Source organism: Corvus hawaiiensis, chromosome 3, assembly GCF_020740725.1.
Source record: "Corvus hawaiiensis isolate bCorHaw1 chromosome 3, bCorHaw1.pri.cur, whole genome shotgun sequence".
NCBI classification, from domain to species: Eukaryota; Metazoa; Chordata; class Aves; order Passeriformes; family Corvidae; genus Corvus; species Corvus hawaiiensis.
This window is the reverse complement of record NC_063215.1, coordinates 77088070-77114132: the sequence shown is the minus strand read 5'-3', so window position 1 is coordinate 77114132 and position 26063 is coordinate 77088070. Positions and strand designations below refer to the sequence as shown.

Sequence of the window (26063 nt, the reverse complement as noted above, 5' to 3'; positions counted from 1 at the left end):
TGTGTTGATTGCTTTCTCTTAATATAATGTGAAATTGTGCCGAAAGGTTAGTTTTGCTGTTAGTCTGTAAATACATAGGCTTAAATATTCCTGCCTCTTTAAAGTAATGAATCTTGTGCTCTTCAAGAGCTTCTAAATATAATCTACCTCTGTAAGTCTCATAAATAGCAATTTGCACAGTGGTTTTTTTGCACAGATTTTTCTTAAAAAAGGACGGACAGGTTTTGGCTTGGAGTAAAAATCAAGCTATGCTTGTCAGCTCAGGCAATTACAATACTGATTAAAGGAAAAATTGAATGAAATATCCAAATGGGAAGGGAAACCCTCAGAGGAAAAGTGTCCTTGAATAAAGATAACAACATTGGCTGAGCACAACATTAATCAACAAGAAAGGCTTAATTGTTGTTTGTATTAAGATTTTCTTGTCCCTGAGCCACTACTGAACAAGTATTTCTCAGCAAATTTGTGTATCCAAAACTGATGTTTAGAGAAGTCCCACTGTACCTTGGGTGACTTAGACCCAGTACTCCCACTTGTAAGATGAATATTTTAAATGCAGTATTTTCATTTTTCTGCAGTATGAAATACTGTATTCTGTGCTCTTTTTGTACTGTGACAGGATTGGGAGACCTAACCATGGTTGAACTATTTAGTTTTGAGGGGCTGTGTTTCTCAGAAGAGCAGTATGTGTAGTTTGTGAAATCTTACCATTGCTTTCTGAACTTTGAAAAAGTTTCAGGGGAGCACCAAACCCCTTTGTATGGATTCCCACAGATATATTTTTTTTCTGTTGGTAAATTTTGGGCAAGTAGGGTAGGTATAGCAAGTAGCTATTTTGACAAAGTCTTTCCATTTTTATATCATCTCTAATCACTCATTGTTAATGAAGCTGTGCCTTTTGCCACAGCTCAGTGTCTTGAATTGGTGTCTTAAAATAACTTCCTGCTGCTTTAATTGGCCAGGTAGTCATGAAAGACAGAATATTGCTGAGGCTGGGAAGGAATGGTGCTGTATTTTTCTCTCTGCATTATAAGCAGTGTGGATGCAAAAGTGTTCTTGAATTTTAGCTGTGTGAATTTCCCCTTAGTGTAACATGGCAGAGTCCAAATGCATGTGTTAACTTTGGGAGATCCCTGAAATACATACTTAGAAGACAAATAAAAAAGCACAACTGAAGCATGAACAGAAAGAAGTCTATTGTGAAAATGTCACTTGATGGTAACTGGCATACTCCCAGTACTGGTTGAAATTGTCATGGATTTAATTTCTAGCAATTGTGGGTATTTCATTAAAAATGTTACCAGTGAAACGAAGGGGGAGTTTTAGAAAGCCATGAAATATTTTCTTGTATACTTGTGTTTACAATTTGATTCCTTTTTAGTTTCAGTTTTTAACAGAAAACATATAAATGAATTAGCAAAAACAGAGTTAAAGAAAATGTTTAATTATTTGAAAAGAAAGGGTACTGAAACAGATTTTCATTTCAGGGTAGTTAAAGGTAAGAGAAATAAAAGAATCAGAAAATTTCTCACACAAAGCCCTAGGGCCATTTCAGGATTTTGTGTGTTGGGTCAGAACATGAATTTTTTTTTTTTTTTTTTAAGTACTACTCTTGCTAGATTTTAAAATTTTAAAAAATGTATTTCTGTTTGGAAAAAATTATTTTTACAAACTTATGGAACCCAAGGTTGGCCTGACAGCATCTCTTCATGTAGCATATGACCTTCACTTACCAGTGTGGTAGCAATATTGCATGTAAAGGTCTGTGCTTGTTCCCAGACACTTCTTTTTCCAGTGTTCTTAGGAAAGGTGTAGGAAAATTGGTCCCTCAGGCCTTTTTAAAAGTATTACTGGGTTTCCTGTAATCACATTAATAACACAGAAACTTCTGGTATCTTGTAATTTGATAGAACTCTTTTCTTCAGAACCATTTTTAATGAACACATAGAGGATTTAAAATTTACTTTTTTTCCCCATTCCCTTCCAGGTACCTGGTTCATTGTCTGCAGTCAGAGCTTAATAACTACATGCCAGCATTCCTTGATGATCCAGAGGAAAATAATCCTCAGAGGCCTAAAATAGGTCAGACTACTTGATCTTTGTGTCTTCCAAGCCATACTATTAATTGTTAAGGAAAAAATCTATTTATACTAGTGGTACTACATTTACAAGTTACCTTAACCCCTGAGAATTATTTGCATCAATTTTGCATGGATGATTCGGCTCTCTGCTGAATTTGGTCCCTTAAATCTGTATCCTCCTTGTGCCAGGGATTCTGAAACTCGATGCTGTGCTCCAGATGCAGTCTCTCAATGCTGAATGCATAGGAAGGATTGCTTCCCTCTCTCCCTCCTGCTAGCTGCACTGCTGCTGACTTAACAGCTTAGTATGCAACACTGTTTAATCCCATTCAACTTGATGTCACTAGGATCTCTCCATAAGTTTCATCAGGGTTGCTTTCTGTCCTGGTGGCACCTGTCCTGTGCTGTCACACAGACATACTCCGTCCCAGATGCAGGACTTGGCAGTTGCCTTTGACATTCATGGAGTCCCTGTCAGCCCATTTCTCCAGCCTACTGAGGCCCTTCTGAAAAATACTGCTGCTCTTTACTGTTGCTCTTTACTGTATCAGTATTTTGCCCTCTTTTGGTGTCATCTGTGAACTTGCAGAGAATGTACTCCATCCAATTGCTCAGATCATTAATTAAAGTCATTAAACAGCATCAGTCTCATCTCAAAACATGAGGGATGCCACTAACGCATGATGGCCAACTGGACATTGTATCTGCAATGCAAATCCACCAAGTCCTATGGTCCAGCCAGTTCTCTCTGTGCATTGCCATCGGCTTATCCAGTCCTCACCTCAGCTGTTTCACTGTAGAGCTGTTATGGGAGAACCTGATCAAGTACCTCCCAGCTACTAAGGTCAGGCTGACTGGCCTTGTAGATTCCTGCCAGGGTTCTCTGCCATGATACTTGAAACATTTTGCTTGCTTCACAGCAATGAACCTTTCTGGCCTGTTCCTGTCCAGGAGAGCACCCTGCTCAATGTGTACAATCACCCTGTGTCTGCACCCTGGCTCAGTGACTGTGCTCAGACTTCCAGTGCTTCAATAATTGAAGGAAAGGTGATCTGCAGGCAATTAAATACAGTCATTCTGTTGAACTGCAAAGAGTATTTATACAAATTTCATAGATGCTTTCTGGTACTTTAGGTATTAAGCTTTCTGTTCTTGCTTTTTTCCTGCATTGAACCTTTAAGGAAGACTAAAGATGCACGGCTATGTTTGTAGTGCCCTGTACAGTGAGAGTACTTCTGGGGACACAAACCCAGAAAATGTAGCAAACTGATACTGGAATAAAGGCAGATGCTGTTCTTATTTCAGTTATTTTTGAGCTGCCTTATAGATTTCTTATAACCTACAGATAATTTTTTCAGACACAATCCTGAGTTTCGATTCTAAAAAAACTAATTTAATGGTCTTTTCAAAAGAGATTTCAGATTAAAAATATTGCTTTAAAGAAGACCTGGAGATAAATGTGTTGCTTCCACTAGGACACACATGAGGATGTTTGCTCTTGGTGATGCTAACAGAAGTCCCTATTGCTTGTTAGTTATTGCAATGCAGTAATTGGAAAATGGGATTTTGAATAATGTTTTAAAAATCTAATGTGTAAACAGAAGGTGCATTCTATAGTTTAAGTGTGTCATACAATGCAAATAACTTCTGCTGAAATTTCTGAGTACAATTTGATACTTAACTTCAAGAAGCTATGGAATAATTGGAATATGTATTTGAAACAATAGAATATGAAGGTTTTAACTTGGTATAAAAACTAATAGAAAAATCAGTTTACTAAAGTGAGGATGTGATTTAAATGTTGGGTATAGCCAGTTATTTACTTGTATGATAAATATTTTCCCCCAATAATTTATTTTCGTTTCAGGGGTTACATTCCGCCTAACATTTTAATGTTGCTCTATCTTGAAAACCATGGAGCAGTACATGTATTTCTGAAAGCCTGTGTAACTTAAGTACACGTTCCACCTAGCATTCACCAGCCTGACTTCAGTGTCTCTGTGTTACTGCCTAAGCCGGGTGTACACTGCAGTATGTGAACATGACTGACTCTTTGTTTTATCTCTGTAGATGATGTGCTGCATACCTTGACTGGAGCCATGTCCCTGTTGCGACGATGTAGAGTGAATGCTGCTCTAACTATACAGCTCTTCTCCCAGCTGTTTCATTTTATCAACATGTGGCTTTTTAACAGATTAGTTACAGCCCCAGATTCAGGGTTATGTTCACATTACTGGGGAGCTATTGTTCGCCAACAGCTGGGCCACATTGAAGCCTGGGCAGAAAAACAAGGTTTAGAATTGGCTGCTGATTGCCACCTGAGCAGAATAGTACAGGTGAGTGTATTTATGATTAACACTTCTCACATACTTGTATATTCAAAGAGAATATTTGCCTATGCTGTGTTCCTAGAAAATAGCATGTGGACAAGAATGGCTTGTGTGAATCAATCCTGGAACACTGAGGTAGCATTGAGGTAAAGACACAAAATACGTTTTCAACATCATTAATGGTTAATTTACAAGTGAAATGAATAGTGAACATGGATGTTAAATTTCTGTTTATAAGACTGAGCTGTAACTATGTTGAACAGAGACAGGAAGAGTAGCTGAAAAATTGATGTGCTTAATTTATTATAGATTTAGTATTAGTTCATCTTTTGGTACAGGAAATATATTTAGTGTTTGTTTTGGGGATATTTATGTTGCTTCTGTTACAAATCTGGCTTCTTGCTTTCTCTTTTCCTATCTCTTATCTAGAGAGCATTTAGACACAAGGCTTAAGGTTTCATTCTGGTTTGAATTTGTCATCTGTGACTTTTTTCTCCCCTCTAGGCAACCACATTGCTTACCATGGACAAATACTCGCATGCAGATGTTCCAAATATTAACAGTACTTGCTTTAAGCTGAATTCTCTGCAGCTACAAGCTTTGTTGCAGAATTATCACTGTGCTCCAGATGAACCACTCATCCCAACAGTAAGATTCTTCTATCACTCTTTGTGCAGTTTTAACATACCTGAGATAAAAAACCACTGTCTGTAAACAGCTATCTTATCTTTGGTGGATGTACTTCACTGACTCAAGCAGGATATTATCAAGAATCTCTTACACTGAGTTGGACAGAAAGGTACCACTCCATGCTGCATGTATTCAGAGAGGTGTCACTGCATCTTACACCATTTGTCATGAAATACAGAAAGGTGGTAGAAGAGAACACAGCACCCCTAAAATTTGGTTCTGTGTATAACCAGAAGGAACAAAGATTGATAATTTGTAGAAATCAAAGGAAAGCATCAGGAACACTAGGCTTTTTCACATGTAGGATGTAAAAACCCATGGATCTTGAATCCCTTCATACAAACAGTGGACAGATTGTCCTTTGGTTAACATGTTGACACCTGGAATTTGTATGTATATATCTGTATAATGTTGCATTTGGAACTGGTTTTTTATCTTGATATTTAAGATGGCTGACTATTCTAAGTCTTACCCATGGCAAAAGTCAAAAGACAGTGTAGTGTGTTCCTTGCAGAACTGTAAAAAACACTCTTCAGGTAAACTCTAATAGTTCTCTGATCTCAAAAAAAAAAAAAAAAAAAAGGCAGAGGCAGTCTAATATTTATATAGCTGAATGCATTGTGTACAAAGTCCATGTTTTATTAACTTTAGATACATTTGTTTATTAAATCAGAGACACTAATACAACAGCTCTACAGGTGCAGGGGGAGGAGGGACTTGTAGCTTGGAGATGTTTTTATATATCGGCTACCAAACCACAAAGTCTTCTGCTGAAGAACATAATCTATATTACCTGTTTACACATAGGTAGAATTCCATAGTTGCTTGGTTTATTATTATTAATATTCAATTAAAAACATGCACCACAAGTTTGAAAAATACTGAAGTAAAAATAAGAGTTTCTGTCACATTTGGTAATACAGTTATCTACTAGATGTCATAAAATAAATCAGTGCAGTGTTCTGACTATACATAGCGAAGCCAAAGAAGTTTTATATCTGGTAATTTATTTTCCAGTTTTGATTTTTCTTTCAATCTTAGCATCTTCTTAATGTTAGGTTTTTTAACTTAATGAAGTTATCCCTTTGTAGTAACAGCGTCTTTCTGCCTTCTGTCCAGGAATTGATAGAGAATGTAGTAACTGTTGCAGAAAATACGGCTGATGAACTTGCTCGCAGTGATGGCCGAGAAGTCCAGCTGGAAGAGGATCCTGACTTACAGCTACCTTTTCTTTTACCAGAAGATGGCTATTCCTGTGATGTTGTCAGAAATGTTCCAAGTGGTTTACAAGAATTTTTAGATCCACTCTGTCAAAGAGGTTAGTTCTTTTGTTGTTTTACAATGATCTGTGTAGCAAACACAGAATGCAAAATATATTTCAGTTAAGTGTAAGCCACTTTTTTTTTGTGTGTGTTTCAATCTTTCTATACTATGTTCTTCAAATGTTTACTTTTGCAACCCATCAAAATTATTAAGGTTTTTTTAATCCTTACCCTTTCTTCCTGCCCCTCTCATTCAGTTTCCAGGTTCTAAGTATGCAGTGCTGAGTTACTAGTGCCTGCTGAAACATTGTTTTGCCTTCGCTCCAAAATTTTTTTTGATTTTTAAAATGAAGGTGAATTGAATAGTTAAATCATATTTTTTTTACTCATCAGCTGCTTCCATGTAACATTAAAAAAACCCCCATGAGCTTAAAATGGTTCTTTCACTGTTGATCAGTGTAAGAACTTAGGGTTTGGGCATTTGTAGTCCAACAGAAATTCAGATGACAAGTAAATGATAGATCTTGTGGTTGCATGAAGTTGACTTAAACTTGAGAAAGTAAAGCAGGGGGTCTGTCGGAGCATTTACGGTAAATGAACAAGTTATAATATTTATTTGGTGCTACTCAATTTTATTAGAATTTTTAAATCTTCTGCTTACAAGCAGTTGTTTAAAAAATTTGTACAGGAATGTTGAGATAAATAAGAGGCTGTAGCAACAAAGGCTATTGAAAAAGCAGCCTTGCTCTATACTGGAGTGAAGCTTTGCAATTGTTGCTTCCAACTTAGTTTATAGAAAAGCCATATTCTTGCATTTAAAAGAAAAGTAGGAAACTGATTGTTTTGGAAGTCCAGTGAGTAACAGAGGATGTAGTCTTGAGGTGAAAGGAGACTCTTAGAATAAATTCTTTAATTAGTAAGTATAATTCAGTTGCCATACAAATGGCTGTATATTCATTATAAGTAAGGCTTTTTTTAATGCATACATTGAAAATTTTACTTCTTGGGTATCCTTAAATTATGCTGAGGGACTTTTTGCAGTGAAACAGTGTAAACTGAATTGCTGAAAAATGTTCTTTATGAGGAGGAGAATATCATATATTTGGATGGAGTGATTGATAAGTTCTGTGTGATGTGGATTCTCAATGTCCCTGACTTAGGAGGCAATGTTGGATATTTCTGAACTGCTGTGGCTTCTTTTTCAAAATTCTAGAAATTTTTCAAATAACAAAAAGTAAATCAACTAAATGCCTGTTAATTGCAGTGTTGCGTTTAAAAACGTCATGAGTGCAGGCAGACCTGCTCCTCTGCTAAATCTATGTTGAGACTGGTTAGCTAGACCCTTTGTAAAGTAGATTTCTGTAGCACTGTCTTAATCAGAGTTCTGGTAGTTTGTATTCTAAAAGATGATCTGGTTGGTAAAAGCAATATTTTACAGGCCTGGAGTTTTCTATGAGCTTGCAGTGCTTTTAAATAAGTATGTTTCTCAGAAGCAACTGCTATAGAACTGTAGTATTTTGTAGGTAATAGCATAAAATTGCAGTAAAGCCCATAATGGCATCTGAGATACAAGATTTGACACATTAATGAATACAAAAAGATGAATACTATTTTATTTTAATTAATCCCTTGAGAAAATACCATGGCTATACTGATGTTACTTTTTCCTTTAGGTTTTTGTAGACTAACACCTCATCCACGGTCACCAGGCACGTGGACAATATACTTTGAAGGTGCAGATTATGAAAGTCACCTGTCACATGAGAATGCTGAGTTGGTAAGTATTGATTCAGTGAATAATTATCAACTGAAATCCTGGCAAGCCATTGAGTTTTATGTGATCAGTTTTAGTCCTTACTAGGAAGAATAGACTTCATTGTTAAGCATGTAGTTCATAAGTGAATTGGTGCATTTAAGGAACTGTTTGCAGATTTTTTTAAGTCACTGTTTTTCTAGGCTGTAGCATGATTATAATTTTCACATAAGCAAACTTTGTCCTATTCCCCCAATCTGAGAATAAACTGAAGAAATTTCTTCTAAACACAGGCAAAAACATATATGGACATGGGTCTATAAATAACTTGTGAATGGAAGTGCAGGCTGCTTTTATTTATAAACTAGCAGTTACCAACCAGATATTTAGTATTAATTTCTAGTCTCGTGGTTTTCCCTGAAGAAAAAAGAATTTAGTTTTCCTTTACATTATACTTAGTAAAAAATGGTCTCACTTCAGTGCAAGGTAGTTTTTTTTTTCTGTTGTAAGGGTTTGTTTGGTGGTGGATTTTTTCTGCTTGTCTGTTTGAATATCAAAGTTACAGAACAGCTTGGTTTTGGAAAGATGGTGGCTTTATGTGAAATAATTTTTAAAGCAGCTAAACAGAAGTAGCTTCATATTTTAAATTAGGATTTTCAGCTTAAAAATGACTTGCTTTTCTAATACTTGAACTCAATCAGAAAGTATTAATATTTTTTTGAATTACTTTTCTTGGCTTATATTTTTACTTCTCATGGGTCTTGTGGATCTCGCAGTTACGTTTCAATATGAATACAAGCTAAGGTGTTCCAACTGACAGGCTTCAGCTAATGAAGATTGTGATTAAAACTTTTTGAGTTGAGGAGCTGGCAATGTTGAAAGATATTAAAAAAAAATACTGAACATGTTTGGGGGCTCAGGCTGTATTTGAGAGTATTCAGAAATGAATTTTTTTTGAAATTTATTTCAAAGGTTTAACTCTGCCTTTGTAATTAATTGGCTTTGTAATAATTCTGCAAAGAAAACATCATCTTCTAGATGCAGCACTAAAAACTGAGCTATGTAGATCACCCTCACATTTGTAATAGGAGCCTATGGAATCTGAACTTCAGTTTTTGTTAAAATTTACTACAATTTTATAGACCTGTTACATTTCAATTTTTGATTCATGAATAATCTCTTTACTGAATTAAAGGAGAAACAATGAGTGGACCTCAAAGTTTCAGCAGTGTAGTATAACACAGGTATAGTACTTAATCTGAATCCATATTAATCAAATGTTAGATATTGTACCTGTAAAATAGATACCAGATACATTATTTGGGATTTGAGACCTGCTGCTCTAACAAAATAGTTTTGTTTGTAATGAACTATTTTGCTTAGTTACTTTCCTAGCCTGGCAGTGAACATGAACTTCTGAATTTTTTCTTCTTTCCCCTTTGCTGTTTGATAGGCTCAGCCTTTGAGAAAAGAACCTGAAATTATCACTGTAACACTAAAAAAACAAAATGGAATGGGACTGAGCATTGTTGCTGCCAAGGTATGGAAGTCGGTTTGTTTACGTGTTATTGAAAAAAGCTTCTGTTTTTATCAGCCTACTGTGGAATATGTTAATGGAAAAAGTCTGTTTCCCTTAAGTTGGTTGTGCGCATTGTGTTGACCATGCTTTTATTCTGATTGGGGTATGTTTTGGTAAAATACACAGATGTGGACAATACAAATGGAAACATAATATTGTTGCAGTTATTAAGACATTGAAATTCAAAACTCTGCTACTGGTTTATTTAGTTTTCTCAGAGCCAAAAATTGGCAGTATTATTAAACTTAAAGTTAATAAACAGGTGTATTTATCACTTCTGCTGAAAGTAAAGAAGTAAATACAAAGAATGGGTCTGGGGGTTAATTGATGAATGAACAAAACAATTCAAACGTATACATTAAAGTTTGAATACTTTCTGCTGTGAAGAAACCTTATCTTTTGCACAGTGCAAAAATACAAGGTGCAAGAATGGCTTCAGTTTTGTTTCTTTATAGCAGAGACCTACAGCATAGTAGCCAAAATTTTGGGTGTATGCTGTACCTAGTAGCACTGCATAGTAATGTATAGAATGCACATACAGCTCCAGCCACCAGATGGAAGACTCCACTAGTTGGTTGGTTTTGCTCTATTAACTGGATCAAGTAGCAGACACAATCTTTTGAGTTTAAAACTTGTTACAAATTATGCAGCAGTGAGACTCAATATTCTATGTTGTAGTCACGTGGTGTGCAACAGATGGAACAAGTCTTTCGTAATGTCTCTTCACTGTGTAATACGTGAAATTCCAGAATACTGTGGTTCTCCTTGGCACTCAGTGCACGAACTGAAAATGTGATTGTTTTACTTTTAAGTTACCTTGCATAGTTAATTGCTTCTAAACAGCACTGTTTGGTTTTTTGGTTTTTTTTACAACTTTCACTCATTTCATAGTCTGTTCTTGAAATGGTAATCTTGCATGGTATCAGCTTTTAAGAGTGATTTCTGACATCTGTAAAGGAATGCCTGGTGTCAGGTGTATAGTGCTGAACAACCAGCAGTTATTGAGGAAATAATTCAGGATCTGAAAAATGTAAGTCAATATTCTGCTCTGATTTTAGTGGAGTGGGTTAATAATTTGAGAAGCAAATACTTGATCTTGACACTGAATTAAATATGTATCAGACTTCTGACTGCCATCTGCATTTCTGTTGAATGTTTCAAAATGTGCCATGGAAGTAATTTTTCTTCCATTTTACCCTGAGAAATCTGGTTTCTCATCTAGAGTGAAGTAGCATATTACAGGGGGAAAAGTTTCCTTTTTCATTGGAGCTGGCTGGCTTCTAGATGTTGTTTTAACAACTGACATTTAACTTCCATTAGCAGTATGTAACAGTGCTACTGGTCCGTGTGTAAGCTTGATCTGAAAGTTTTTTGTGTTATTTAATGCATTTCATGATTTCTTTATCATGATCAGTCATGGAAGCAACAGTTTTCATCTCTGCACAGTTGCAGAAACACTGGTTCAGACAGTCATTGCATTTCATCTTACTGCTGTGTGCTGCACTAACACTGGAATTTGGATATAAGAACAGTTATGTTTTAAATTTTGGTCTGAAATAAGCAAGAAACGGATTGTTTTAGTTTTGGTGTATGTACAGTAGAAGCTTCTGCTTAATATGAAGTCATCAGAAGGTTCATTGGATAGAAATGATCGTATGCGTTACGTTTGAGAGAAGTTGCTGTAGTAATTAAGTAGGATTATTTTCAAGAGGTTCAAAGTTGCTTTTTGTGAGTAATTATTAGCATGTTTTTCCTGTAAGAGGCTTCATTAAAAAAAAGAGTAACGAAGAATACAAAGAATACACAAGCGCTAATTTTCTCAATCTGATCAGAGCAGAACAGCTTAGAGAATTGAGTGAGTGTGACTGAAAAGCTAGGAAGGGTTGGTGCATTTTTTCTTTCTATTCCTTATCTTGTTGATATTTACTAGTAACTTTTTTTCTACATATCTCAAGTAGTATACTTTTACCAGCATAAAAGTTAAAATTCTCATTTTTAACTTTGAAAATGGAGGAAAAAGTCCAGTAGACCATTTCTTAACATTTTCTAAACATTAACTGGATGGAATACCTGAAAGGAGAGGGAGAGGCAAGTATGAGAATAGATTCAGATTTTTCTAAACTTTTTAATAGTAAAAGGTTGGCTATTAATTGCTCATAAAGTTGAGGAAATGAAAGCTCATACTTTCAGAAATACATAGTTGCTGCTGCCCTGCACAGGAGCCCAGTTTGATTGCTGACCCAGCTGTGTTTATTGAACTATTGGTTTCTACAGTGCTTCAAAAGGGCTGTAGCAGTAGAAAATGCAGTGGCTGTTCAACAGGCCCTGCTCCAACAAGTGAAGGACAACCCTGAATCTGTTTAGCTTTTGTTAGGAAAACAGTTCTTTTCCTGTGATGTGACAAAATACTTGCTTTCAGTAGCATGTTGTGAGAACACCTTTGCATCTCAGTGCTGACCTGCCTTTCTTGATATGTGTTAGGGGCTTCTCATACTTGTCACGGGCTTTGAATGAAGCTTGTTAAAATGCAGTTTGATGATATTCTAGAGGTGGACAAAATGGGCAGATTTTCAAGAGATCATAAAAATAATACCAATGGACTGCTTTTCTTCCTTCTACCCATTGCAAAAAAATTCATGCTTTCCTAGTAAATCTTTGCTCATCTCTGAGGAAACATCTAAAAAATTTCTAGTAATTATTTGAGTTTTTATTAGTTTTGGGTTTTATTAGATTTAAGTCTGTGCCAATTAAGAGTTTCTAATGAGGAAATTAGAAATCACACCTTACATAATACCTTTACACCAAATATTTGTAATTATCAAGTAATCGTCACTCCTTCCCTGCTGCAATAAAAAAAAAAAAGAGGATTGAAGCTGAAGCAAGGGTTGTATAAGCAGAGATGGGATGCAGCTTGCATTGAAATGCTGTGCACCTGCTTATTCTTACGATAGGAGTATCGCCTTGGGATGCTAGGGGATTGCAGCCATGTGTACATTAATGTAAAAACAAACCAAAACCTGAAGAGGTGAGTCAAGGTGTATATGAAAGTGTTGGGTCTCTGGGGAACCCTGTATTGGATCCTCTTCTCCCCTAGTGATAGGTAAAATGTTTAAGTGCATTACGTCTTTCACTTTCTAGTCACAGCTACTCATTTTAGTTAATTAGAAGTTTTAAAGGCCTGCCAGGAGTACCAGAGAGAGCAGAAATTCAGAGAGAGCATCACCTAATTCACCTCACTTTGGTGTTTTCTGAGGCAGGACAGCCCCTCTGAGCAAACATGTAGTAAGTGCATATGCTATATGCAAACATAGTAAGAAAACAAGTTTAGCTATGAAACAGCTGTTAGCTGCCAGAGCAGTGTAAACAGTGTTGTGCTTGTTTGGATTTTGTTTTGGTTTTTTATAAATTGGGAAAATACCTAGCAGCATTTCTTAAACTGAATGCTTTAAACCAATTTTTGTTTAAAATTCAATTGTATAGCTTCATATGTGATCCAAAAAAGTAACTTCTTGTTCTGCCCTTTGGTACATTTGTGTGTTTTCTTACAGTAATACTCTGTAGCTTTATTAGCAATAGTTTTTGTAATAGGTATATGGAAATGTAGTTGGTAGGAGTGGTCAGGCATAGGGAACGGGGAACAGTGTTGCTTTTTGAGGTTGTGTGCAGACTTTGATTGCTCTAACCCTGAAAGATGTTTTGATGTTAAAAGCTGCCAGACTCCTAACCACATTGTGGTTAAGTTTTTATGAAATCCAGATGATTTGGAAGCTGCGTGTGCATGCAGTTTACTTTAAAAATATATCACTTTTTTGGGGGCTTTCGCATGTGACTTCTTAGCCATCTGTGGGCCAGCACATTACTTCCTGTTTAATTTGGAGGTTTTTGTCTTTAGTACAAAAGGGCTCCCTTTTTGTTTTTTCTAGCAGTTTTCAGAGTTTAATAAAGCCTCTAAAGTAAATGGAAGTCAGAACAGCATAACTGATTACGTAAGGGTCTGAATATTGTATTGGTTATAGCTGCTGTTGATAAATGATACACTGTGTCATAGCATCGAGCTCCGAGTTATCTTGATGGGTATCTTGGAAAATCCAGCAGACTAGAGCTGGTGGTTGCTGTTGAGGGCTGGAAGAGAAGTGGAGAATTGTTTTTTTTCTTTCAAGGATCTGTAGTCCCGGAGATCAAAATGTGGTTTTCTGTTGTTGGAAGAACAGAATCCATGGTAAGTCCGTTCAGGTTTCTGTTGGGACTGTTTTTCTCTGAAGTTTTACTATCCCTGTACTTTTTCCTGCTCTCTTGCCTGTTTAAACCTGCCAGTAGTTATTTGTTCATGTAGCAACTATGTAATACAGCATGCAGTTAAATATAGTCAGATGTTAGTGGCTAACTTTCTAAAATCTAGAAAGAAAAAACTAATTTTTAGCTTGTTCTTCATATGCACTTCTGAAACTTGTGGAAGTGACTATTAATATTTAAAGTTTCAGGTGTGATAACTACTGTTTTACTGTGCCAGAGCATGAATAGCATGACCTGTGATCTGTTTACTTGTCATACTAGTTGGCTTTAATCCAGGTTCCTCTGGAAGTCTGTTTTCCTCTTATAAAATCTTAGTAGAATAATTAAAATTGATGTCCCAAAGAGTAGAAGATTTTTAATACTCTCTAGACCCTTCTGAAAAGACCAGAACGTGCAAAGTCATTGCACTTAGGGTGTCTTATTCAACATGTTTGCAGAGGAGAGACATTTCAATTCTCTTTAGGTTACTATTGCACGAAAGAAAGGATTCCCATGTTCTGCAGGAATGATAGAGCAAGTTTTACTGATTAATCTTTGCATGCTGGTTATACTCACTAGTGTATTGCGATTTAGTTCTTTAAAGTATGACACATTTCTACTTCTTGTCCAGTCATCTCGTAGTAGTATAACAGAAAAAGTTACCTTAAAATATATACAAGCACCTTAAAATACTTATGTATATGCCCCTACTGGCACATAAATCAGAGTGTATTTTCTAGGATTTTTTAACAGGTAGTCCAATTAAGTAGTGCTTACTAAAATAGGATCAGATGTTTCTTTTTTAATAAAAGCATTTTAAACATGAGTGTTACAGTTCAGCAGTAAATACTCTGGGGAACAGACTTACTGTTCTAAAAACAAGTATGTGACATCTCACCCATAAATAATTTGCATTATTTGGCAACGTTGTTTGTTCTTAAGGGTAAATTAAATTATTCTAAGTTGCTTTAATTGCTAAACCATTGCTTGTCATTTTATATTTAGTACTCAATTCAAGGTGTTAAATTTAAGGGTTTGAGACTACAGGAATATCAATTTTGATGTAAAATTTTTTTCAAGGTTTTTTCTATTAATATCTTGTAGGAGATCCATGTAGAAGGAACAGGCTTAAACATTCATTTAATGATCTTTTCCCAAAATTGAAAATTATGCTTACAGTTAATAATGCTGGTAACAATAGACAAATCTCCATCTTTCTCACCTGTGTTTGCAAATATAGACAGCTGATAGGATTTTTTTAAACTGTTAGCTATTTATGTGTGTTCTAGGTCTTAATTTTTCAGATAGTTCAGTATTTGAAGTCGTCTTGTGTCTGTGTTTTCTATTTAAGGAAATTATCTGGCACTTCCTCCCAGCATCAATTAATTGAAATGTTTCAGTGATAAGATTTAAAATTGTTTTGTGGTGGTGTTTTTTTGGTTGGTTTTGTTTGGGTTTTTTTTGTTGTTTTTGTTTTTGTTTTTTTTTTAAGTGTTCAATACTAATTCACCTCAGTGGTCTAAACTACTGGTGTTGCCTTAACAGGCTTCTTAGGAGGGCCTTAGTGAAAATACAGTATATAATTCTCATTTCCAGAACAGATTTCTCAGTCTTGCAGAAATAAAATAGTGTGTAGGTTGCCTGTTTTAGTCTTTATCATGAGCAAATAAGTAGCTGTGTGTTAGCAATTTGCCTGGGCTTTGTTGAGTCCTAACTTCCAGCAGAGTTTTTGTTTAAATTTTGGTGCCCTGTAAATGTTGTACAAAATCTTGTTCATGTTTTTATGTGCTGTGCAAAATCTGAAGGTTACACCATCACAGTGTGATTGTTCTTCTCAGTAGCTGTGAGACCTCAGTTCTGCTCAAGTGGAGTGGGTTTTGTCTTACTTTTTTGCTCGTATTTAGATTGTTATTGCAAATAGGTGACCCAGACCTGTATTTTAGGCCTTCTGAAAGAAAGTGAGTTTTAAAATCCATGTGCCATTTCCTCATTGCACTAATACTCTGTGTATGGAGGTACTTTTTAGCATGCCTGCTAAAAATATAGTGCACGTATACTGTAGCTAGAATTCCTGTAACCAGACTTCATTAAATTCTGGCATTCTTATAACTTTGAAAATTCTGTTTAGATACATGTTAATACAGCATTTTAATTAAATCTTTTTTTACTTCTGTTAATGAAAAAGACTTTCAGGACTTAATAAGTTCTGTGTTGACTTTTTCCTGTATGAGTAATACCTTCAGTTGGAGTAGAAATTTAGGTGCTTCATATGTTAGTGTACACACTGATCCTGGATTACATTGTATCCATCTGAAACTGCAGAGCCTGCACTATGTGAAAGTTAGTGCTCCAGGTTTTTTGGGTTGTAATTTATCCTTAGCTATAGAAGCAAGTGCTATTTCTCTGAAAAAGTGCGGAGATACAGGGTGGGTTTTTTTCCAAAGTAAATTGCCCAGTATGTCTTGCCTGTGAAGCCCAGCGCAGACATCATTAGATCAGAATTGACTTACTGAGGAAGAGCATCACAGAACCTGCAGTACAACTTGTGGATTTGTACATAACTCTGAATAGCCCTTAGTGTGGCAGTGCTCATGGAGTATTTATAGCAAATGTGCATTAAAAAGTTAACCCTTGTCTGGTGAAATAGAGCTCAAGCAATATATTTTCCTTGAGCTCAGTGAAAGGTTTTTCCTTTGAAATAAAAGTGGAATCAAAGGCTCACGTATTTAATTTCTTTCATTGAAAATTAAGAGTGCCTTTAATGCATTTGTAGAATATCATATTAAGTTGCAGCATTTATAATAATAAAGACTTCTTTTTCAGACAGTTTTAAGAGAGACTAATGAATAAATTTTGCTTAGTCTTTTACAAATGTTGTATATGAAGCATTTTGCCTTTACTTCCCACTTATCCCATGTCACGAGAGTAAGAGTGAAGTAAAATAAGTTAGGAACTGTTGAATACTTTATTCCAATCTTAGAATGAAATGTTAGACCAGTTGCTTTAGCTAGCTTTTCTAGTTGATTTGATTTTCATCAAAGAAGATTTATCTTTTTGAAGTACTCAATTCCTGGAGTGTGAGAGAAATCATGCTGTTGGAAATTTATATATTTTTGTTTAGCACAGAAGATGCTACAGCCCTTTGTGTCAGTGTATGTGCTTTCCATGCTGAACGCTGTTAAAATCCCCAAACAACAATATATGCACTAGAGTACAGTAGAGTATAATTTATTAACGCCATTTCAGGAGGTCCACTACAGAACATCCTGGCTTGTCCTGTGAGAAGCACTTTTAGAAGATAAGAGGGTGTATTCATTTGCTTGCTTTGTGTGCAAGGTAGTTCTGATTGCAAACATTCTTTTGTTAAAAAGTAACACGTAACACTCCATTAAAAAGAAAAACAAAACTCTTCAGTCTTTCCTCTGTACTCCTTTAGAGGTTTCTTGTAAATAGAGCATCTGCGTACACCGGACAGAAAGTTTCTAGGTTGTTGGATGTACTGCTGCCAATCTACCTTTTTTTTTCCTCTGAGTAGTAAGACACTTACTTTTCATCTGTTTTTCCCACTCAGTGCAATCTAAAGCTGATGTCAGTTAAATGCTTAATGTTTCTTTGCCTGTTGAGTAATGTTGATTATCACCAAAGTTTGAATTTATAGTGCTTTTGTTTAATTGGAAATATTTTGCCCACTTGTGACTGTACTTTGTCTAGCTCCAGAAACATTTGGGTTTTGATGGCCAACATGGAGTATGTGAGAGGGGAACGCTGAAGTGTGTGGTATGTAGAGCATAGGTCAGTATTAAAATTCTTTTTAAGTCAGGGTACAGCATGAATCAGTGCAGCTGTAGCCACAGCTGACAGATCAGTTTTAGATACAGTAGGCTGGTTCACCTCATTTATATTTGAAAAGTATTTTCTCTAATGATGACAGATTTCCAAAGTGTCTGCATTGGTCTTGAGGCAGCACAGGCCTTAGCTTTCTCTGACAAAGTGGGGTTTTTCTGATTTTCCAAGTCCAGAAAAGTCTACCCTCGCTGGAGATGGGACCAATACTACAAAGTTGGCCTTTCTCCTGCCTCTGGGCCCACAGCAAGGAGTTCAATGAGTCTTAGGCTTAGTATGTTTGGAGGAGGAGATAAAATATATACTCATCCAGATACAACCTAAAGAATGCATGCAGCTTTATGGAATGTGAGTGTTTGGGTGGTCAAAAACCTTCACTTTTGCCTCCTAGAGAATAAAGTTGTAAATTGGCTGCATAGTTTAGTAAACTGTTATTTTTTTAAAATGCTTACAAGCTTGGGTTATTTAATTGCTTGTAGACCAATTACTTGCCAGGGCAGAGTGAGACTTGATTCTGTTCCATAAACGCGCTTTTAAGGATGTTTATTGCAACTTGCAGAGATCTTCTGTGTAAGCCTAAGAATATGGAATCAGAGAATTAACCTTGATAAAAATCAGTCAAATCTACTCTGGGTGTAGGCAGATAAAAGATTTCAGGCCTGATGGCTGGTATCAGGCTTGATAAGCTACGTTTCTATGCTATTTTCTTTAAAGACATTCTAGTTGCAGTTGATTCATCCTGTATTAAACTGTTTCATTTTTATAAAATACCACAGAAGCTTAAGTGATGTGGGAAAAGTGTCACCTGTAAAGCATTATGAGACATCTGAGATACCTTTAGTACTGTATGTTTGCTTATGTATGCACACGCATGTGTGAACCTACATTATTAAAATAAAGTCTTAGTTCATGTTTGCATAATTATGAAAAATCCAAGAAAATCTTGAAAATTACTCATTTAAAAAGATCTGTGGTTATGCGAACTACTGGAGTGTTTTGACATACAGTCTTGGTATCTAAAACCACTTAAATTGGAGTATTTCTTTGAAAAGGTTGGTGACTGTATGACACTTCTGTGGATTCCAAGTATGATTGGAGAGTGAAGATACTTTCAGTTCAGGACTACTTTTTCATTTACTATTTGTGTGAAGCATGTATGTACTTAAGACAGAAATGTACATTTCTATATTGAAAGATCATCAGGAAGACTTTCTGGCATATTATAGAAATGAAAGTAGGCTTTTAATACATCTAGCATTTTCCAAATAAATTGTTATTGAAGGGTATTTTTTTTTTTAATCAGGTGTGATTTTACCAGTCTTTAGAAGCTATTTGTTGCTCCAGTTTTATCAGAGTGATAAACAAAGCATATGAAACTCAACGGGTGTGGGCAAATGAGGCTTCGGAACAAGTAATGACAAGACCTTGCTGTTAATTGTGTGGAGTAGCACCGGTTTGGTTAGGTGCTGTACTGCAGATCTGCTGTGCAGATGCATAGCTTTTCCTTAATTACTTAATACAATTCTACTGTTATTTCTAACAACTGTAAAAGTGTTTTTATAATAGTTTTTGTAGTTCTAGGTCTCATCATAGGTATAGAAATAACTAGGTCATTTTACAGGTCTACTAAAACTGCAAGAATATTGCTAACCTCCCCGAAAGTACAGTGGTTTGTGATCCACCTACGTTAGGTGGGCACGATGTGTGGGGATGGGAGTAGTTCAGCTGTTAAGAGGTTAGCACCTGGTCAAGAGATGGACCTTCACTCACACTCATTCTTTAGACTGGTGGGGCTGTGTGGTGTCTCAGCACCTCCAGGCTATCATTCTGCAGGTGGCAGGTCCTCATGAGCATGTCACAGCATGGGTGGCTCACCTGGGAATGAAGCTGCCTGTTGACTCCCACTGGAAGGATCTGGCTGTTGTTTTCACCATGCCATTGTGGCTGCTTGTCCTGGCAAATACCAAATGGGAAGGAGGAGTCTGCCTGCTTTTAATGCTTTTGTGGTGACTCACCAGCTCATGGATAGTTGTGATGCTGCCATTAAAAAGTCTGTATGATATTGCTGTTACTCCAACTGTGACTTTTCTATACAGTTGCACTCTATGGTGTGTTCTGATTTTATGGCTGATGGAATGAATTTGAGCCAGAGTTTCCTGTGTCTGTTACTGACAAGGAAGTTTTATAAAACTCATCTTGTGCCATAGCAACACTAGCAATAAAAGTCTGTTCTCCTTAACTGCTCTCATTAAATCTGTCATGTTTGTTAATTCGTTACTGTGGTACTTTTGTACATCCTCAATTTTACATCTTCCTGATGTAGGAGTAGTAATTTCTTTTTTTAGATCACTGTAGTTTGTCTTGTTCTTTCCTTCATTGGTCTGAATACTCTGTAGAAGAAGCTCTGATGGTTTGTTTTGGTTGGGTGTTTTTTAATGCTGCCTCTTTTATTTCTACAGTTCTCATAGTGATATTTCTAAGCAAATGCAATATTTTGGGCACAATCCTTTTAGAGCAATGAGGGGTTTGCAAAATAATGCTAATTGTGCAAACAATTATGGGCTACTGTGTGCTGATATAAGTGGATGTGATGGAAAAGGACTTGTTTCTTTTTAGGCTATGTCAAAAACTGAGGTTAGGTTACATTATCCATCTTGGTCCTTTGGCTTCTCTATATAATTTTTGTAGTAAAGCAGAAAATTGTATGAGGCTTAAAAGGGGCAAATACCTTTTTGGACAAACAGGTATGAAATCTTTGTGTAGCATTGTCTCATCTGAGCTTTTTATTTTAATGCATTAAATTGACTTGGCTCTGTTGTATCAACTTTGTTTTCCTTCCATCCTCTTGGTCCCAGTGAATTTATAGATTTTTTTCTTTTTTTTGAGATTGAAGTCTGTGTGACTTGAAGAATGAAAATCCTATAAACGAACATAATATTGGGGGGAGGTTGTTTATTTTCTTCACCTTTCAGGTTCTCTTTTAGTGAGGTACTGTAGTAGTTAGTTGTTGCTCCCCTGCACTGTGTCAGTGCCATCTTAAATATAACGTATCAGCATTCTAGAGGCTGAAGTTGTGCTGACCAGAGGTGCCAAAATTTGCTCTTTAACTTCTATGGATTGCCATAGTTGCATGGGTTCTCAGAACTCTTCCAATCTTTCAGGCCCTACAGGAAAGTAATTCAGTCAATTTATTTGTTTGTTTATTCAATAAATTATTTACTGAATTCCTTTATGAAAGGTGATATGTCCTGGGATCTAGCTCAGGTTTTCCAGTTGTCCTACTGCTATTTAGAAGACAATATAAGTGAAAATTTACAGAGTGTTTGTTACTTATTAATTTTCCAAATATGAGTACTTAGCAAGCACTTTTCCTGAATTAGTTGAGAAGAGTATGTGTGTGTCTGTGTATAAGAGCACATTTGTCAGTATAGACCAATGTTATTTATGTATGTTAAAAAGAAATGTTATCTCTCAGGTGAGATTTTAATGTTGGCTTTAATTGTTGGATTTTAATGGGTTTTTTGTTGGCTCCAGTCTGTCTGAATTCATTAATCTCCAAGATAAATAGTAGTGGTTTTTTTTAAAAAAACGTGAAAGCTCTTGCTGAAGTTCCGGCTGGTTAACTGTTCTCTGCTCCAGTCTTTGATCGTATTTTTAGGTGAAGTTAGATTTGCATAGACTCTGCAACTCATGGCCTGTGAGCAGCACTGATGTGAAACTCAACAATGATCATCATCCAAATGCCTAATAAACCCTCTCCGTGTTTTATTTCCTTGGTTTTTATTTTCCTTTGGGTTTTTTTTATTTATAGCCTTAGGTTGTAATTTTAGACTCCATCTTGTAAGATTTTTCTAAACATGTTTTTGTTCTGTGAGAAGTATTTCAAACGAGCCTGCCTTGAAAAAAATAAAGCTACTCCTCCTTTCTAAAAGCTTCCCTATCTTCCTTCAGTCCCACTTTAAATATTGTCAAACCCTGTACGGGGCCACACATATGAAATAAAGGTAGATCTAAGGGAAGTAGAACTTCTGGTGAGTTTTAATCTCTGGATTTATTGATAGTGTTTCATACCTCAGTTTTTCATTTATTGTCTTGACTTGTAGCTCCTTTTATTCTAGCCCTCAGTGAGGGAGGGCTCCTTGTTTATTTTTACAAGGTAATTTAGTCACTTAAACATTTTCCCATACGTTCTTTTCTTCATTTAGATTTAGAATAAAGACCCAAGTTACCATTCTAAACAGACTTCGGTATGCAGAAGTGTCCTGTGTTTATTTTTACCTCCCAAGTAGGATTAGAAAATCTATTAAAATTCCAGTTATTAAAATTCCCGTTAAATGTGAAAGTTGTCCTTTATCGTAGAATTCTGACCTGTAAATCACAGCAAATTTAGGATTAGTTATTCTCATACTCTAACTAAACTCCCAGTGCATGAGAAATTTGCAAGTGCAGTATATTAACATCTTTCAACTTGTGCTGTTTTAAAACATTTAATTACTTCTTAAGATAAGTGTGAGATTGTAAGAAAATCTTTATTACAGGTATTGCATCTCACGCAAATGTGTGGCTGCTGGATCTAACAGTTTTCCTCAGTTTCCCCCTGTGTTGGCTTTGTGCATCTTACAGATGAATAGGCCCAAGCATGGAAAAGATTATTTTCAAGAATATTTTCATGTTTTGACTCAGAGACCTAATAAAGCTTTCTGGAAAAAAAGGGAGGAGAACATGACATTTTTATCCCATTGTCCAATTACATGAATAAAAGTGCGTTGTGTTTTGTAGCAGGATGCATTTTCATCAGTTCTACATATGTCATTTATCTCCATCCCTTGCTAAAGTTTGAAATTTTTTTTACATTTAGAAGGGGAATGGGTAGGACTGGGCACAGTTGGGAAGTGTCTTTTCAGTGTGTTTGCCATGCAGGCATTCAAAAGCTTAAAATGAAGACATTTTTCCACTGTGTAGTTTACTTTTCTGTGTGGGAACCTAAATGTATGTGAGTGTTTGTTTTGCAATTGTTTTGGGGCTCAGCTCCCACTAGAATACAGTTTTGCAGTTGTTTTGTTACTCAGCTGCTTGAAAAGTCAATAGGTGAGCTATAGTAGAATTTAGGAATTTCAAACAGTTTTGAGTTGTTGGGTTGAAAATAACATTATTCACCAAATAGTGGAATCAACCCCCCTTAAGTGATCCAGGCCCCTCCTAGCAACCCCCTTTCCTGCACTGTTAGGAACAGTCATGCTGTGCTGTAAACAATTTAAGGAAGCTGATTTAGTTGAAAACAAAGCTTGTATTTGGGAGGAGGGGAACTGGAGACAGGGATCAGCTGAGTCTCCAGCCAGGTTTGTCATGGGACCTGCCACACCACAGTAGTGCCTGCACAGCTCGAAGTGTGAGACAACATGGGAGCAGACAGGTGGGTTTCTTCCTTACACTCTGTATGAGTGCACTACTAGTGTCATTGTAATTGATTTATTAGATAGTATTTTAAAAATCCTGAAATGTGTAAATTGTGCTTTACTGCTGGCCTCCAAATTAGTTCTCTCTGCTTTATGCGCTTTATTTGTGCATAAAAGTTTTTGTGTACTGATTATTTAATTAGATTATAAAAGCACAGAATAGATGTGTTTCTCATATTGAGGCTTAGGTCTGATGTACTTCAGGTATCAGCATTTTTAAATACCATGTTCCGTTCCTCAGTCCCCAGTTCACTGTTTGTTGAATTCTGTTCAGCTAGTATCTTCCATATAGAACTTTCTCCCCCCTCGGGTTCTGTTTTGGCTATGCGCTGTAAAAAAAACTAGTATCATTTAAAGGTCTTCAGAGTAGTGTTATACTCAGTTCGGTTCAGAAATGCTGTCACCCAGGTAAACTGAAGGAGCAGTAATAGTCTAGTGGGATTTTTCCTCAAAAGGGTATATTTTACTTTCTGCAAGGATTGTGGGAAAAAGTTGCATCAAGTGTGAAAGAAAATGGGTAGATTGGTAGCACTAGAGAATATGGTACAGTGGATGAGGCTTTTTAAAATTTAGAGTATCTTATATTATTTTTTGAAAAACTCTTAAAAAGGTTTTGGGGATTTTGTATTTGGTTATGCATATTTGAGAAAATATGCTGTAGGTTTCAGTATGTTAATCTCGGGGAGAGAGAATAAGCCATCTCTTTATGCTTACTGCATTCTTGCTTTCCACAGTCATCTGACTCCTTTACAGTTGTGTTCTTCTGTTTGGACTAAAAGCCATATGGATACATATGCTTCTGTTATTAAGGACTGGAAAAAATGAAGTGAAAAGAAGGTTTATCATATTTTTGTTACTGATACACCATATTACTGCTCTTTTTTTTATTTGTGGGGGAGTAGTTTTAATTATGTTGACATTCACATTCCTTTGAAAGAAAAGCAGTTTAATATGTAGTTCACAAAGTAATCTGTTTTACTGTAATGTCCGTAAATAATTACAGGAAAATTCATCTGGTGTGTATGAGAATTCTGTTCACTTTGGAGTTCAGTATGTGTGGCTACATATTAAGAACCTTTTTCTGTTTCTAATAATTGTATATTTCTTTCTAATGCAGACTTCTGGAAGGTAGAACTAAAGCAAAATCAAGTCTGATTCAACAGGAATTAGGAATTTGGATTCAAGTTTCTGTAAAGCTTAGGGTAAAAGTTGAAGGGAAGGTGAGGAGTTGATTTTAAGGATATTTAGTGAGAAGTCTTCCTAAGCATGTGAAAGCACATGCATGTTGTTAGAAACATATTAAATGACATGTGGATTAGAGCAGAAGCTAATTGGTCCTGATAATACATGAGTAGATGTGGTAGCTGATAATGTTGTTTTTTTTTTTTTTAATGCAATCTGAACAGAGATTTATTTTTAAATAATTTTTATGCTTTCAAAATTCATTGGTGTTGTATTTAAGTGAGATAACTTGGAGCTAACACATCTACTCATAAGTTCCTTTAAAAGAACAGTTAAAAGATTGACAAACTGTGTAGGCATCATAAAAACATGGGAAAAGAAGGAATGAGGAGTAAAATGTCAGCTCCTTTGAATCATAACGAAGAATTACTTAGGGTTAGAGTATAGGCGCAGGTAGAGCAAAAATCCGAATGATGTGGTATCTTCCAGCTGTGGTACCCTTAGCCAAAGAACATAGCAAAAACAAGTGTAAGATTTTTCTCTCCTATGAGGAAAGGCTGGGACAATTGGGATTGTTCAGCCAGAAGAGAAAGCCCCAGAGTAACCTAATTGTGGCATTCCCAATACCTAAAATGGGCCTGCCAGATGGCTGCAGGGGTACTCATTAGAAGGGCAAGACAAGGGGGAATGCCTTTAAACTGAAAAAGAGTAAGTTTAGATTGGATGGTCAAAAGAAATTCTTTGCTGTGAGGGGTTGAAACTGGTTACTCTGAATAGTGCTGGATGCCCCATCCCTGGAAGTGTTCAAGGCCAAGGTGAATGGGGCTCTGAGCAACCTAGTCTAGTGGAAGGTGTGTGTCCCTGTCTGTGGCAAGGGGTTGGAGCTAGATGGTCTTTAGAGCCCCTTCCAGCCCAAACCATTCTATGGTTCATCCTGGTTTCTAGCTTTCTTTAATTTCAGAGTGTGTTGTATCTGTTCTGGGGGGTTTATGTTGTTTGTTTGTTTGGGTTTTTTTCTCTAAAGCCTCAAAGAGCCCTGCCAAGAATCTCGGATTCTGTTTACACTTTGGCATCTTTCAGCAGTCTTGCTCCTGGCTGTTTCCCAATTTAATTATGAAATCCTATGGAAAATGTTTTGCAGGGCGGAGGTTTGTTGCATTTTGTTTGGGTTCTGTTTATGTTTTACTATTTAAAACATTCTAGATGTGATAGCAGAAGTGAGAAAGTGTTTTGTGTTGGCTGATTAGAGAGATGATAAATAATTCTATCAGGGCAACTCATAATCCCATTGGCCTTCAGTTCCTTGATCATTGCTGAGCTGAAGAGCCCATGCCTGCTTAGTTGGTTCTGTCAAGAAAGGTATTCCATGTTTCTGGTGATTCTTGTTATCTCCTGAACCTCATGGTTCTGTTGCTGTCATTTTATAAGGGAGTAATCAGAATTCTAAACAGTTTTCTAAATGTGACCCTTTTAGATTTTTAATGACCGTGGTGGTTTCTGCTTTGTTCTTTTCTGTTCTGCTGGCTTCCAGATTTCTGAGCTGATATAAGATAGCTCTGAAAACAGTGACTAAACTTCAGGAGTTCAAGTCAGTTTAGAAACCACTCTATGGGTA

The 26063-nt window shown here is 36.2% G+C and overlaps 1 protein-coding gene across 23 annotated transcripts in view; it reads left to right on the top strand.

The window, feature by feature from the left end:
- Positions 1–26063, top strand: part of AFDN (afadin, adherens junction formation factor) — a 119456-nt gene that overhangs the window by 67117 nt on the left and 26276 nt on the right. For all 23 annotated transcript variants that reach the window (XR_007202800.1, XM_048299637.1, XM_048299659.1 and 20 more), the window contains 6 exons: positions 1988–2082; positions 4152–4417; positions 4916–5059; positions 6221–6419; positions 8037–8140; positions 9570–9656. Coding sequence is in view for 22 of the 23 variants with exons in the window: in XM_048299637.1 (XP_048155594.1) it covers positions 1988–2082; positions 4152–4417; positions 4916–5059; positions 6221–6419; positions 8037–8140; positions 9570–9656 (895 nt within the window). In the remaining variant the exon portion in view is untranslated. The remainder of the gene's footprint in view (positions 1–1987; positions 2083–4151; positions 4418–4915; positions 5060–6220; positions 6420–8036; positions 8141–9569; positions 9657–26063) is intronic.